Source organism: Rattus norvegicus, chromosome 15, assembly GCF_036323735.1.
Source record: "Rattus norvegicus strain BN/NHsdMcwi chromosome 15, GRCr8, whole genome shotgun sequence".
NCBI lineage: Eukaryota > Metazoa > Chordata > Mammalia > Rodentia > Muridae > Rattus > Rattus norvegicus.
The window spans coordinates 34,916,169-34,932,959 of NC_086033.1; the positions used below are offsets into that span (position 1 = coordinate 34,916,169).

A 16,791-nucleotide genomic window follows, 5' to 3' on the forward strand; every position below is an offset into this window, starting at 1 on the left:
GGCCAGCGCGCGGAGCTGTCTCGCCGTACGTCGCTGGCGGTTTTTCGCGTTGGTTTGCACAGCGTTTGTGATGGCGGCGGCTACTGAGGAAAACATGAGTGTGGCCGCGCTAGTTATGTCAGTTCCGGACAACATTGGCCGATCTCCCGAGGTGGAAGGAGGTGGAGCAGCGGGCGAAGAGAAGGACGCAGCCACCAAGGGAACGGTGGCGGTTGGGGACAGCGAGGAGGATGGGGAGGACGTTTTCGAGGTGGAGAGGATCCTGGACATGAAGTGCGAGGGAGTACGTGGGGGCTGCGCGGCGAGGACGCGGCCAGAGGGCAGGGGCGGGGGCGGTGGGGGTGAATCCGAGTGGGACGCGGAACAGCCTGGAACAGCCTAGAAGGATGGTGCCGGTCCGTAAGCGCAGACTGACATCCTGGAGAGGACCCTGACCGCAGTCTGTGGAGGATGGATGCTTAGGGTAGTTCTAAGTGTTTTGGCAGAAGAGACGAAGCAGTGACATGGAATGTTGAGAGTCGTAGGATACAAGGCAGCTGGTGGGGGACTTCTGTGGCCTTCAGTATTCGGGTATACGGTTAGGGCTACTGCTTTCCGTTAGGAAGGACTGGAGGAAATCCCACGAGTCGTCATAGTCCCTTCTCCACACCGTTGTCCCAATGTTTTCTAGAAGTAAAAAATGCTCCTTGACTTAAATTCAGGAATTTTCATTCGTCTTCACAATTAAACCCCAGTCACGCCGAGTGCTCGGGACGGTAAAGGTTTCCCAACCCAGTGTCCCTTTCTTTTCTGCTTGTTTTATGATTGTAACTCAGAGATTTAGAGTTAAGTTTGAAAGGAAAATCTTCACACATCATCCTCGGGCACTTAACATCCTCCTTACTGCAATTGTCGTCCCCGGCGGAAATTCCAAGTCTTGGGGTCCATCTGTTTGTGATACCTTTAACACACCACACACACACACACCCGTTTCCCTTACCTGAGAAAAAGGTGCTTTCACGTCTGTCCTTAAGCTCTGTGGAGACCTCTATTTAAGGCCTTGTCTTTTATCTCTACATTTGTCTTTTCTGCTCTAGATTGTGGGCTCTTTTAATCGGGGGATGTGGTTTATATTAATGCTTGAATCACGGACACTTAGTCCAGTAACAGCATGGGCAGATTCGTTATCTGATACTCGAACCCAGGGTTGCAGGCATGCTAGGCAAGAGGTTTACAGCAGAGCTCTGTCCCCCAGCCCCGGGATTATTAAATGAGTAAATGAAATGGGAGTTTGGAGAAAGGAGAAGGTAAGCGCTGTAGATAGGTATCATGCCTATACGATGGTTTGTTTCTATTGTATTTTCTGTCATTTGTTACCTACCATATGCCAACTTTCACCTGTTAATTTTCAATCCAATGGCAAACTTTTTGTTAATGGACTGCTGTTTACCCTGTGCCCTGTTGGCTTGTTGGTAGAGATTTCTTTAAAGTGGTGCTTTTCTCTGAGAACTCCTCTTTTGTTTTGTTTTTGACACAGGGTTTCTCTGTGTAGACCAGGCTGGCCTTAAAACTCACAACTTCCTGCCTCTGCCTCCCTATTGTAGCCTATTTTTTATGTGTATAGTTGTTCAGCCTGTATGTCTGTCTGTCTGCACTACATTTGTGCCCAGAGAAGAGGGCATTTGTTCTCCTAGAACTGAAATTACAGATACTTATGAGCTGCCACATGGGTGCTGGGAATGGATCCCAGATCTTCTGCAAGAGCAGCCAGTGCTCCTAATCACAGAGACAGCAGCTCCAGGCTCCCCTCTGCAGACCTAAGAGGTCGGGTCTCTGAAGTCCAAGCTAGCATAGAGCCTGAGACCTTCCTGCAGTTACTAACACAGGAAACATTTCATGTCAAGGGAGAGTTAAATTATTGAAATTCACTATCGTTATGGAGCTAGAGAGGTAGGGCCAGAATTCAAATCCCCAGAGTTGATGTAAAGTTGAATGCCAGTCTATAAACTTGGTGTTCCTGTAGAGGGGTGGGAGATGGAGACAGGAGAATTACCTGCTATATTATCCTCTTGTCCAGTTGAATAACCAGACTCCCTATCTCATGGTGAAAGGCAAGTTCAAGACTGAGTTTGTCCTCTAAGGTCTACCAGCAGCTGTGGCACACCTATACCCACACAAGCTGGCACTTGTGAATGGCTAGAAGTGGATTCTGGAAAACAAACGAGGGCCTTCTATAAGATCAATAAGCAGCTTTTTTTTTTTTTAAAGATTTATTCATTTATTATGTATAAGTACACTGTAGCTGTCTTCAGATACACCAGAAGAGGGCATCGGATCTCTTTACAGATGGTTGTGAGCCACCATGTGGTTGCTGGGAATTGAACTCAGGACCTCTGGAAGAGTAGTCAGTGCTCTTAACCGCTGAGCCATCTCTCCAGCCCCAATAAGCAGCTTTAATGATTGCTCCAGCTTTTGACTTCCTTTTCTCCCTCCAGACCCTCCTATATACCGCACCTTGCTGACTTTCAAATTCATGATCTCCATATCTTTTTTTTTTTAAAAGCTGAGCTTGGTGGAGTGGCACACTCCCTCAATACCAGCATTTAGAAGATAGGACAGTCAGATCTCTCCTGTGAGTTTCAACTGAGCTGCTAATTACCTCTGTGATTCTTGACCAATTATTTATTCTATCTACAGTTTTCAATTACAGAATAAGTGATAGCGTCATAGGCTATTGTAAAGATTAACTAAGCTGTTGAAAGTAGATATTTAGATAATTTATGGCATTTTGTAAAGGATATCATGAACCATTCATGAAGCATTGTTTGAACCACGTGTCCACTTTATATATGCCTGTGTATTTTTTTCTTTAGATTTTTATTTTATGTGCATGTGCACCACATGTGTACCTTGGGCTTAGAGAAGTCAGTAAAGGGTGTTGGGTCCCCTAGGTCTGGAATTACAGGCACTGTGAGCCTCCATGTGGGTACTGGGAATCAAAACCAGGCCCAGTCCAGGTTCTCTTCAAGAACAGTGGGTACCTGTGCTCTTTTTTTTTAATCCCCCCATTTTTGAGACAATTCTCACAGTATAGCCCAAGATTGCCTGAAATTTGCAACGAAGCATAGGCTTGACTCAGACTCCGTAACTGTTTTTTCTGCTTTTTCTCAAAGGATTGTAGGTGTGTACCACCATACCCAGCAGCACACTTGATTTTATTTTTTTAAAGATTTATTATTTATTTGTTTTTAGATGCCTTTGGAGACCTGAAGAGGTTGATCTCCCCTGAAACTGTAGCCAGTAGTGAGAGCTGCCTATTGGTGTTGGCAGCCAAAAAGGCTCTTTTTTTTTTTTTAAATTTTTTTTATTTATTCATTTATTATATATAAGTACACTGTAGCTGTCTTCAGATACACCAGAAGAGGGCATCAGATCTCTTTACAGATGGTTGTGAGCCACCATGTGGTTGCTGGGAATTGAACTCATGACCTCTGGAAGAGCAGTCGGGTGCTCTTAACCGCTAAGCCATCTCTCCAGCCCATGGGCTCTTAACTGTTAAGCTATATAGGTCTCTGCAGCCCCTACCCCCACCCCACCCCGCTGCCATTTTGTTGGTTCCCTCTGTCTGTGTGGTGTCTGGGTCTCTTACCTCACGTTTACCACAGAAGCACCTTTGCCTGCTCAGCCCTTGTGCTGCTCTCCATCCCCTTTTAAATCTCACCTCTGAGAATAAGATTGTCAGAGAAGGACAAGGGTACCACTGCTTCAGGTGGTGTTGGTACACACTTTTAATCCTAGCGCGCAGGCATGTTGCTACACAGAGAAAAAACATGTCTCAGAAATTTAAAAAAAAGGCAAAGAAAAAATTCTAAACAATGTTGCTTGTGTGATAGAATAATCTCTGTTTATTAAAAATCATTGAATGCCTTGCCAGTTTTTCATTGCTATTTTAAGAGTGCACATTGCTTAATAATCAGAACAAGACATCAGTCTTGTTTTTTTTTGTTTGTTTGTTTGTTTGTTTGTTTTTTGTGGGGGAGGTTTTTTTTTAAGACAAGGTTTCTCTGTGTAGCCCTGGTTATCCTTAGAGATCCACCTGCTTCTGCCCTGCACCCCTTCCAAGTGCTGGGATCAAAGATGTGGGCCCCAGCTGCCTTTTTTTTTTTTTTGGTTCTTTTTTTTTTTTTTTTTTTTTGGTTCTTTTTTTCAGAGCTGGGGACTGAACCCAGGGCCTTGCGCTTCCTAGGCAAGCACTCTACCGCTGAGCTAAATCCCCAACCCCCCCCAGCTGCCTTTTTTTTGCCTTCCCACACAGGGATTTTCTGTGTATCCCTGGTTGTCCTGGAACTAACTCTGTAGACCAGGCTGGCCTTGAACTCACCCAAGTTCTACCTGTCTCTAAGCCTGACCGCACCCCAAGTCTTTTAAAAACAAAACAGGCTAATGGTACCTTGCCCCACTCCGTGCCCCAAGATGAATGTGCATACTCTGAATTTGCTGTTAGTCTTCGTGTTGATGCAGTTTTCAAGTTCTCTTGCTCCACAGCTGAATGGGTTTGAAATTCGAATCAGTAATGTGCTTGTTTTTAATTTATGCTATAGGGTAAGAATCTTTATAAGGTTCGATGGAAAGGATATACGTCTGATGATGACACTTGGGAACCTGAGGTTCATCTGGAGGACTGTAAAGAAGTTCTTCTTGAATTTAGGAAGAAAGTTGCTGAGAACAAAGCTAAAGCAGTAAGGAAAGATATTCAGGTATCAAGTTTTATCTCATTCTTCTTTGGTTTGATATTCATAATTTTATTTATACAAAGTATGTATAATAAAAAATTTATAAAAATGCAGTGTCCAGTAGTTCTTTTATGAATTCCATTTTGCTGTTTGTTCTCACTGCTTCTGGTGATTTTATTCAACTCTTCTTTTCCAACCTATGGTTCTGTTTGGCAGACAAGTATAGTTTGCATGTTGTTAGTCAGTTTACATTGTAATGAAATACCTAACGTAATCTAAAGGCATGTTTTAATTTCATCTTATAGTTCTAAGGTGTTAGTCTACCTCTGATGCCTCTAATAAGAAGCACCAGGGAGCTGTGAGCTCCTTGTTTTCACAAGCCAGGAGGCACAAAAGAAACCAGGGTCCCCAATCTTCTTTGAAGTCATCACAAATGAACTAAGAATTTCTTATTAGGCTTCACTTCTCTAAGATCCACCACCATTGATATGAGCAACAATTCTTTATATGTGGAGAACATTGCTGTAGTTATTTTTTCTAGTTCACAGTATTGTTAGATTATAACACATAGATTCATATTTAATTTGTGTTATTAACATGACTTTATTTGACCTTTCTGCTAGTTAAATAACTCTTTCTTGACCCAAAGTCTCATAAGGTAGCCCAGGCTGGGCTAGAAGTGTAGCAGACTAGCTGGTTAATCTGGAACCGTGTAGATCAAGCTAGCCTTGAACCTATGATTCTCCTGCCTTTGCCTCCTGAGTGTTGGAATTACGGGTAGCATACCTAGTATATTAGTCAGGGTTTAACTGCTGTGAACAGATACCATGACCAAGTCAAGTCTTATAAAGGACAACATTTAATTAGGACTAACTTACAGATTCAGAGGTTCAGTCCATTATCATCAACATCTAGGCAGGCATAGTGCAGGCACAGTTGAGAGTTCTACATCTTCATCTGAAGGCTGCTGTGAGGAGACTCACTTCTAGGCAGTTAGGATGAGGGTCTTAAAGCCCATACCCACAGTGACTACTACTACTACCCATACCTACTCCAATAAGGCCACAGCTCCAAATAGTGCCATTCACTCCCTAGGCTAGGCATACTCAAACCACTACACCTAGCAAAACTAGTTTTTATCCTCCCTTCCTCATTTTGTTATATGTTTTGGCAGTGTTGTATATTAAGCTGACATTTTACCACAGAGCTAAATCTTCAAGTCCAACCACTTCAGGTTGTGGCAGATGTGTGTGGGCATCTGTTGTGCTCTTGTCATTGCTTTATTATATGAAAGTTCACAGAGGTTCAAAAGATTTTTCTTTAGAATTACTCAGCAGTGCCACCACATTCCCTTACCATTTCAATCTTGGTGACATTTGTTCATCCTTTCTGTTAATTTATTTGTATAAGCCAGTTTTGGAAAATGAGTAATAAAATTAGTATGCTCAAGTTTTTTGTTGTTTATATAAATATCTTTTTTTTTTTCCTGAGGCATGGTTTTTGTGTAATCCTGGCTGTCCTGAAACTTGCTTTGTAGATCAGGCTGAACTCAGAGAACCCTTGTCTCTGCCTCTGAGTCCTGGGATTAAGGGCATGCAAAAGGCATGTATTGCCATACCTGGTTAAATATCTTCTTCTTGAGCTTCTTTTTAGAGTAGGAAAACATTTCAGTAGGAACTATTTAAGATTATACAATACAGATCAGCCAAATATGTAAGATGTCTATGTTAGTGTGCTTGTTCCATATAACTTAAATAAGTTTAAGAACATTCTAGAAGGGCTGACAAGATAGCTGAGCAGTTAAAGGTGCTTGCTTTTATACCTGATGAGCTGGGTTTAATTCTCAGACATCATCACTTGATGGTGAAAGAAACAAAATTCCTCAGTTGGTCATCAGTGCATGCTTACACATAAAAAAAAAATTTAAATATTCAATTACAGCCCATTTATACATGAGACTTAACTTTTTAACTCAGTTTGATGTTTCAGTTTGATACCACTGAAAGCACTGACATTTTTGTTCTTTGTGTCTCCTTTTTTTTTTTTTTAAAGATTTATTCATTTATTATATATAAGTACACTGTAGCTGTCTTCAGATACACCAGAAGAGGGAATCTCTTTACAGATAGTTGTGAGCCACCATGTGGTTGCTGGGAATTGAACTCATGACCTCTGGAAGAGCAGTCAGGTGCTCTTAACCACTGAGCCATCTCTCCAGCCCTTGTGTCTCCTTTTTAAATGGACATTCATCACCTCAATCTTCTAGGTCAGAAATAAAAGTAATACACATGTTAAATTGAAGTAATTAATTGAGGTAGTTAAAGAAGTCAATTTTGCGGGGTTGGGGATTTAGCTCAGTGGTAGAGCGCTTGCCTAGGAAGCGCAAGGCCCTGGGTTCGGTCCCCAGCTCCGAAAAAAAGAACCAAAAAAAAAAAAGTCAATTTTGCCAAAAATGTTTCCATTAGATTTCATCAGTACTGCCTCTCAAAACCCTTGAACATATGTTAGTGTTTTAACCTTATTTTAACTTTATTTTATAGAAACTATCTTTAAACAATGACATATTTGAGGCAGACAGTGATATCGACCAGCAAGGTGACACAAAAGAAGATACGTCACCAAGGAAGAAAAAGAAAAAAATAAAGTACAAAGAAGATAAAAGTCCAGATGATCTGAGGAAGAAAAGGGCAAAGATGGGAAAACTAAAAGATAAGTTCAAGACAGAGCTGGAGAGCACCTCTGAAATTTTAGGTTTTGATGTAAAGACAAAGAAAAGAATTTTGGAAGTCAAAGAAGAATTAAAGGACTCCAAAAAACCCAAAAAGGATGAAATAAAGGAAACCAAGAAAACTAAAAGGGCTGACATAAGAGATTTAAAGATTAAAATAAGAGAAGATGTCAAAGACAACCGAAAAACAAAGAAAGAAAGATATATAGACTCTCCCCTGGAGTCCGAGTCACCTAATGATTCCTTCACTCTAGAGGATGAGAGTGAAGACTTTCTTTCCGACAACAAAGAGAAACAAAATGTAAGAACTGCAAAGGATAAGACAGGACAGGATACAGTGCAAGAGAGCATTTTTGAGAAACATCTGGATGACCTTATAAGTATTGAAGAGGCTGGTACCCGAGTTAGAAGGAAGAAGAAACAGCCAAGGAAGTTTGAGGAACCAAAAGAGATCAAGAAGCTTGAAAACACAAATAACTTTTTAGAAAGAAAAATGATACCCAAAAAGCAAAGAAATCAAGACAAAGGCAGAAGTAACCCAGAGTTAAGTAAGTTACCATCACCTGTGTTTGCCCAAACCATGAAAAGTTTGAGACTGAGTGGGGAAGAGAAGGGCCTAAAGTCCTCTGACTTGGCAGAAGAGGTAAGGATGATAGAGAATGTGTAGAGAACAAAAACGGCCGGTACAGATTACTGTGTTGTATGGTCAGGAGCTCTGACGAGGAATGAGTCAAACTAGAATAAGTGTGACTCCGGTAGTTAGTGTATATGGTAGCACTGAGGGCAGCTGCCTGTGCTCAAATATTAAGCACTGGAACCCCAAGTTTACCTTTTTTTTTTTCAGAGCTGGGGACCGAACCCAGAGCCTTGCGCTTGCTAGGCAAGTGCTCTACCACTGAGCTAAATCCCCAACACCCCAAGTTTACCTTTTTGTGCCTTGTCTTTTACCAAACAAGACAAAAGTAGCCCGTAGAGTTAAATTTGTCAACAAAAGTCAGAAATTTTGTAGATTTGTGCAGCATTTTATAGTCATGCCTCTCAGCTTCATCAACTTAGTAAATTTTCATTTGGGGTGTGTATGTTCTCTGTTTTAAAAATACTGAGATTTTGATACAATGCATCTTGATCTTATTTCCCTCCACTCTTTCCCTAACTTCTTCCAGATCCACTTTTACTTCTCTTTCACCCAGCTTGTGGTCTTTTTTTTTTTTTAAGCTTCATCATGTCCAATTTGTCCATATACTCCTCCTGAGTGGGGCCATCTACCGGTACATGGTAGATTTACCAGGAGCTACAAACCCACTTAAGGAAAACCTTCTAGAAACCATCCAATAATCAGCTCCAAAGCTCCTCAGTTAGGGGTGGAACTTAATGACTCCTTTCCCCTTTCATGTTAAAATATTGACTAGCTTGATCTTGTTTTTTCATACTTCCTCCCTGTCCCTCTCTATCAAAATGTCTTACACTGTAGCCCAGGCTAGCCTTGAGCTGATCCTCTGGCTCCTCCCTACTGGGTATTGGGAGTTGGGGTTATATGCTTTCACCTTTTTTTTTTGTAAGATTTATTTGTGTAGCTTGGCCATGGTAGTACCTGGTGGAGGTACCCACCTTTAATCCAGCGCTCAGGAGGCAGAGGTTGGTGCATCTCTGAGTTCAAGGCTATCCTGGTCTGTAGAGTGAGTTCCAGGATAGCCAGGGCTACTCTAGGGAAACCCTGTCTTAAAAATTAAACATACGGGGCTGGGGATTTAGCTCAGTGGTAGAGCACTTGCCTAGCAAGCGCAAGGCCCTGAGTTCGGTCCCCAGCTCCGGAAAAAAAAAAAAGAAAAAAAAAATTAAACATACACACAAAGACTTATAGATTTACTGGTAGGAATGTTTTATTTGCATATATGTATGTATGCCTGGTGCCTGGAGAGTCCAGAAAAAGGTATCAAATCCCCTGGAATTGGAATTATTCATTTGAGTGCTGGGAACTGAACCCAGGTTCTTTATAGGAGCACCATGTGCTCTTCACGTCTGAGTCATCACTGCAGCCCCAAGATAGTTTTAAAAGAGTTTAATTTTGTAGCAGTTTAGTTTTTATTGTACAGAAGAATATTTCACGTTGACGTTTCCATCCCTACTGTAGTGAATTGCGAGACTTTTTGTTTTGCTTTATTTGAGGAGATTGAGGTTGCACTGCATGACTGAGCTGGTCTTGAATTTATGTAGATCTGTCCCTGCCACCCTATTGCTAGGATTAAAGGTTTACACTGTCGTGTAAATGTATACTCAAACATATTAAGTAATAGATTTTTAGAAGAATGGAGAGACAAGTATTGAATTTTGAGTTTTGTTTGTATGGCTTAGGACATCTGAAAGATGATCTTGATCGAGGGAGCACCAGGAGAAATGTTGGATAACCGGCAGCTGTGCGTTCAGGCACGTGCAGAATGCTTTGGTTTGCTTATATTACAGTACCAGCTCTTTATCTTTTATTTTTGGTTTTGTATTTATTATTCTTTAGGAGAAAGAGAGAAAAAATGAACCCAAAGAAAAATACCAGAAAAGGTATGATTTCGACAAAGAAGAAAAAGCCAGAAAAGAGCCAAAGGGATTAAAGTGTAAGTATAAAAATTAAAATAGTTCCGTGTTCATTGCCATTGCTCAAAAATTATTAATTGATTTCATGTGTATTAGTGTATACCTGGGAATATATATGTGTGTGCATATGTATACCTGATTTGTTATAAAGGTTGAGTGTCTCTACTCTGAAATATTTGGGACCAAAAATGTTTCTGATTCCTCTTCCTTGTTCAGTGATATTTATATGTACACATAATGAAATTTCTTAGGAATGGGCCCAAGTTTAAATCCAAATTTTGTTTTATATGTACATAATATGCAGTCTTTATGTAATATAACTTTTTAATGGTCCAGTGTTTTTGTATCTTATTAAATGACATTAAGAGTAAAATTTTCTACTTATAGCTTCATACTGGCTCAGGTTTAATTTTAGAGCATTTCAGAGTTCTCTTGTGTTTTAATGCATATATGTGGTATAGGCAGATGTGGGTGTGCCTTTGCGCAGTGCACTCAGAAGGCCCAAGGAGGACATGGGATTCACTGCTCTGTCACTCTCTACCTTACCCACTGTGTCTGAAGGTGTGCTGGCAGCAATCCACTTGTCCACACCCACATAGTTTTAGAGTTTTGGGTACTTAACATGTCTAGCTTTTTATTTGGGGGATTTGAACTCAGGTCTCATAATTGCACAAGCCTTCTTACATGTTATGCCATTTCTTCAGCTTTCCTGACTTCAAGAGTTTTGTTGTTTTGTTTTTTCAAGGCTGGCCTCAAACTCCCAGAGTCCTACTTTTCCTGCCTTTGCCTCTGGGATTAAAGAGGTGTACTACCATACCTGGCCAGCCACACACATTTTTAATACTTCTTCTCCTCACCCTGTTGGAGGTGGAACTTAGGGTCTTGTTCATGCTAAGCGAACGCTCAGTTGCATCTTCAGTTGTAAAAGTAGATTTTATTTTAGGTGTAGACTCAGACATGGCAGTAGTAATGCCTGTCTCAGTGGCTCATACAGAAAGTACTATAAGAACTGCACCTATTGAACAATACAAGAAGCACTTACTACATTTCAGAGATTTGTTGCAGATTCAAAATACTCTCAAATTAATATCTGGGCAAGCCATTCCAGGGTGAACACTGCTGATTCTGAACTGCTCTTCTGAGATTGTGACAAAGGAGTACTGAAGGAAAGAGGGAGCCTCTGATCCTGTCACACCTTACCTTTGGACAGGCACACTAGAGCTTGTGCAGAAGTTGTTTCTGGTGCTGAGTGGGAAAAGAGTGTGGTGTAAAAGCACCACCCACACACCTGATAAAGCAACAAAATTCTACCAGTTTTTAACTATGGTGGCATGCATGCTTACCATATAAGGTTCTACCTAGGTTTTATCTTGAGCACCAAAAAGCTGGAGTGAGGGAGTAGGAAAAATATGTAAAGCACTAGAGAATTTGGAAGAACTTTTGTAAGTGCTGGTTACATAGGTTTTTACCAGCAGGGATATTGGAAACCATTACTCAACAAACATGAAATAAACAGTAGTTCAATTTAAGAAAAACATGCATTGGAAATTGGCATACAGGATGAGGGACCTGGTCTGGTAGAGTGTGTCCAGCATACACAGGGAAATCAATTGTCCCATCCCCAAAAAATACAGGAAGGAAGCAAAAGTTAACTCAAGTAGATATGAATACTTCTTTGTCACAGCTTTCTGGATACTGAGCAGCTAAAAAGACTAGTTAAAATGACTTCGATAGTACATTTAAATTGCTTCATAACCAAGGTAAGTAGTATTAAAACTACAAAAAATACTTATTCAATATGAGTACAGATTTTCTTTTGATTGTAACATAAATTTGTAACTTATAGTTAACTATTGACTTTAATTTTTTACACTAGCATTTAAGGAAATCAGAAATGCATTTGATTTATTTAAAAAAACAGCAGAAGAAAAAAATGATCTTGAAAATAATTCAAAAAGAGAAGAAATCTCACTGGATTATAAAATTACACATGATAACAAAACCAAAGACAAGTGTTCACTTAGAGAAGAGAGAAACACTAGAGATGAGACTGACACTTGGGCATACATTGCTGCAGAAGGGGATCAGGAAGTTTCAGACAGTGTATGCCAAACAGATGAGAGTTCTGGTAAGTTTGCTTGGCATTGTTCTCATAGGATTTCGGAATGCCCCATATTGTCTTTTTTTCTCTCAGAATATAATGTTCTATTCGGATCTAATAAGTAACTTTTAATATCGAAGACTCAAGTCATTCTTTGACATCTAAATGCATCAAATATTTTCTAAGTTCTTATAATACACTTATAAAGATTTCTACTTTCCATCTTAACTTGTTTGTTTGTTTGTTTGTTTGTGTTTGTTTTTCAAGACAAGATTTTTTTCTCTGCCCTGGAACTCACTCTGTAGACCAGGCTAGCCTCAATCTCATAGAGATCCTCCTGCCTCTGCATCCTGAGTGCTGGGATTAAAGGCATGTGTCACCACCACCACCCAGCCCAGTTCAATCTTTTATCTTGAGCTTTCATTCCATAGTGATGGTAAAAACTGTACATGGTGGGTGACACTATTCTTCAGGTAGTGGCAAGAGGGCTGAGACTTGAAGGTCATCCTCAGCCACATAGGGAGTTCAGGATCCTCCTGGCTCTACATGTTAGGGATTGGGGACGGTAAGTGTGTGCCATCACTCCCTGCTATGTATGAGACTATATTGTAAATGTTAGGGAAAATTTTAAGAAAGGAAGGATCTTGTGTAGAATACAAAATACAAAAGCTATGGCAAGAGGAGATTTAAAGGTGTACCTGTATATAAATATAAATGAGATAGCTTGATCCTATATGAACTTATTTAATCTATGACTCTGAAGGAATAGTTTAAAATATGTTTCTATAAGTACATTTTTTTTATTTTGTTGAGACGTAGTCTCACTTCATAGCCTTTGTTGGTCTGGAAATACTGTGTAGATGTGTCTGAACCCCCAGCTTAGAGAAATCCTCCTGTCTTGTCTCCCAAGTTGATTTATTGTAATAGTATTATACTTCTCTCCTCTTTTTCTCCCCTCCCCCTCTTTCTCTCTTCTCCCTCCTCCCTCCCCATAGCTTCCTTCCCCCCCGCCCCCCGTCTCTCCTCTCCCTCATGTTTCTGTGTGTACTTGCGTGTGTGCGTGCGTGCGTGCGTGCACCTGATGCCCAAAGAGGTCAAAAGAGGGCATTGGATCCCCTGAAACTAGAGTTACTGATGGTAGTAAGCCACCATGTAGGAACTAAAAATGAACCCTGATCCTATACCCCTTGCAAGAGGAGCAAGTACTCTTAATCATTGAGCCATCTCTCCAGCCTGGTATCGAGATTTAAAAAAAATACAGAATATATAACACTATATGTTTTAGAAAACCTCATCTCCAGATCCAGTTTTGCATAGTAGACTTGTAAAAGGATTGTTTTTGTCTTGAGGTAGGGTCTTGTGTAACCTAGACTTCCTTCAGATTCCTAAACCTACCACAGCCTTCCAATTGTATCACCATTCCTGTAACTGTTAAGCAGCATGTAATACTTAAAAGATTGCTAAAAAATATGTTAAGATATGACATAAGATCTTAATGGAGAAACTTGTAAAAATATTTTTTGGAAGTAACTAAACATCTGATGCCTAGCTTCTATGAAGACCTGGGTTTGATACTCAGCACTGTAAAGAACCGATTAAAATCTTTAAAGGCCATTAGCTGTAGGAGTAGAATGTTGTTAGACATACGATGACGCTTTGTTGCCCTATTGGAGCATTTGGCTTCTGTCAATAAGGGAAGCATCATAAACAACGGTTTGTATTTGCATGCAGACTAGTTTATACATAATGACTTAATGTAAATAGTTATAGCAATGTGTTTCTAAAGAGAAGACAGAAAGACTTAGCAGAGCCTTGGGACGTAGCTCAAGTTGGTAGAGTGCTTGCACAGCTTGCTCGGAGCCTGGAGTTCCAGCTCCCTGTGCCATATGAGTATGGAGGCACATATGTGAAATTCCAGCACTTAGGAGATGGAAGCAGGAAGATCCTAAGGTCAAAGTCACTCTTATAAAACACTGCTCCCACCCAAATCTATATTTAACAATTATATATTTATATTTGCCCAAGAAATTTTAAATTTAAGCAGAGAAAGAAAAGATTGAGTTACATACTGACCTGTGTTAAAAGCATACTTATCAATCTGGAGATTTCTTTAAAAAACAAAAACAAAAAAAAGTGGGCATATTATACCCAAAGAACTTTATATCTTACTACAGAGATATTTGCACTTCTTTGTTCATTGCCTCTCAGCTCATAACAGCTAGGAAATGTAATCAACCTGGATGTTTATTAGTGATGACGAGATAATGAAAATGTGGTACGTGGACTTAGCTGTAAAGGAAAATGAAATTTGCATGTAAATAAACTAGAAAATGTACCGGATGAGGTCACACAGGCTCAAGAAGATAAAGGTCACAGGTCTTTTTCATAATGAGAGGTCTTTTGGGAGTTTATCACAGGACACGTGCAGAAGCTAGGGGCTAGAGATAGGCCCTTTGTTGGGTCTGCACTAAGGGAGGTTAGTGGGACACAGGTGGAGTGAAAGTGGGAAAACTGAAGGCAAGACAGTTGAAGCAGCTAGGAGTGGTGAGGACTTGGGCCTGAGGAACCAGGGGAAGGCTCAAAGGAGCTGTGTGGGATCCTGTGGTTCTGCAGTTCAAATAGACAATACAAGAGGGCATAGTCCAATATGTGCCTTATGAAAGGTAGGGTAGGGAGTACTGTGAGCTAAGGTTTAAGCTGAGAAGGGGTTGGGTGGGTTAGCCAGAACAAGGAAGGTGACTGCACTAGATTGTAATCTGTTGTGGTTTGTTTTATTTGTTTGTTTGTTTTGTTTTGCTTTGCTTTTGTTTTTAAAGAAAAAATTGAACCTAGGCGATGCACACCTTTACTCCCAGCACATGGGAAGCAGAGGCAGGCAGTTTGAGACCAGCATGGTCTACATCAAGTTCCAGGACAGCCAAGACTACACAAAGAAACCCTGACTCACCCTCCTCTCCCCTCCACTAAATAAAGTCTAAATGTAGAGGGGTTGGGGATTTAGCTCAGTGGTAGAGCGCTTGCCTAGCGCAAGGCCCTGGGTTCAGTCCCCAGCTCTGAAAAGAGAAAAATAAAAAAAAAGAAAATCTAAATGTAGTATATATAAAAGTTTGTTTAAAATGTGACAAGTTTAATAATCTTAGGGTTTAGGGGCTGGGGATTTAGCTCAGTGGTAGAGCGCTTACCTAGGAAGCGCAAGGCCCTGGGTTCGGTCCCCAGCTCCGAAAAAAAGAACCAAAAAAAATAATAATAATCTTAGGGTTTTGTGGGGGTTTTTTTGTTTGTTTGTTTTTGTTTTTTAAGGTACACCATAAGGTCGTGTGTTAATGATGTCTTTGTGTGTTACAGATGGCAAGCAACCAATTTTGAGTTTGGGTATGGACCTGCAGTTGGAGTGGATGAAATTAGAAGATTTTCAAAAGCATCTTGATGGGGAAGATGAGCCCTTTATCACAGCAAATAGGATTCCCAGCAGTAAGTGACTTGCAGATTATTTGCTTTTTCCACAAATGTCGATTTATAAACTAATGTAATTTTCCTTATAGATTTGTTGAGGGATGCTGTGAAAAATGGAGATTATATTGCTGTGAAGGTTGCACTGAACTCAAATGAAGAATACAACTTGGATCAAGAGGTACTATGTTTTTTTGGGAAAAAAAAAAAATCTCTCAAAGAAGCATAGAAAGTGGTTGGGGATTTAGCTCAGTGGTAGAGCGCTTGCTAGGGCCCTGGGTTCGGTCCCCAACTCCGAAAAAAAGAAAAAAAAAAAAAGAAGAAGCATGGAAAGTGGTTGTGACACAGTATGGTAGTTCAGTTGTTTTCTTAGAGAAGTAATACATGATTGTGTCACTTTAAGTGTGCATTAGAGTTCTTAAACTTCCAGCCCTCCAGAGTGACTGCTTTAGTAATATTTACTGTTCTGTTGCTGTAATAAAACGCTCTGACCAGAAGCCACCTAAAGAAGGGAGAGCTGATTTGGACAAACCCTTCTAGCGGCATTGGAGTTCATGTTGGCACAGAGTCTGGGCAGCAACAGTGTGATGGCAGGAGCAGGAGTCTGAGAGGTCATGTCCTCAGACACAAAGAACAAAGCAGAGGCAGTCAGTCTGAGGTAGAGCAAGGATCTGTCTGTCTCAAAGCTTATCCCCAGTGTCGTACTTGCTCCAGCAAGGCTGCACCTCTAAATCATTCTAGACAGTGCCACCAACTGGAAAACCAGTGTTTAAATACTTGAGTATATGGGAGACATTTCTCACTCAAACCATGTCTGGGGATTTATCCTGTGCTGTAGTGGTAAGTAGTATAAAAGAACTTCTGTTTTTATGTGGCTATTATATGCTTTTTTATTTTTTCAAATGAATTTTAATTTTTATTTTATATGCATTGGTGTTTTGCCTGGTTGTATGTCTGTGTGAGACTTTGAAATCTTGGAGCTACAACCAGTTGTGAGCTGCCATGTAGGTGTTGGAAATTGAACTTAAGACCTCTGGAAGCAGCTAGTACACTTACCTGATGAACCATCTCTCCAGCCCCTTTAATTTTTTTAGTTCAGATAATTAATTTTAATGTGTATGAGTGTCTACCTAAGTGTGTATATATATATATATACATATATATATACATATATACATATATATACATATATATATACATATATACATATATAT

General features: G+C 40.3%; 1 protein-coding gene across 1 annotated transcript in view; it reads left to right on the top strand.

Moving 5' to 3' along the window:
* The window catches only part of Mphosph8 (M-phase phosphoprotein 8), a 27,870-nt gene continuing 11,079 nt past the window's right edge, over window positions 1-16,791 (top strand). Inside the window, exons 1-7 of the mRNA NM_001017375.2 lie at window positions 1-283; window positions 4,581-4,736; window positions 7,253-8,083; window positions 9,950-10,046; window positions 11,903-12,154; window positions 15,473-15,598; window positions 15,670-15,758. Coding sequence (NP_001017375.2) covers window positions 71-283; window positions 4,581-4,736; window positions 7,253-8,083; window positions 9,950-10,046; window positions 11,903-12,154; window positions 15,473-15,598; window positions 15,670-15,758 — 1,764 coding nt within the window. The 5' untranslated portion in view covers window positions 1-70. The remainder of the gene's footprint in view (window positions 284-4,580; window positions 4,737-7,252; window positions 8,084-9,949; window positions 10,047-11,902; window positions 12,155-15,472; window positions 15,599-15,669; window positions 15,759-16,791) is intronic.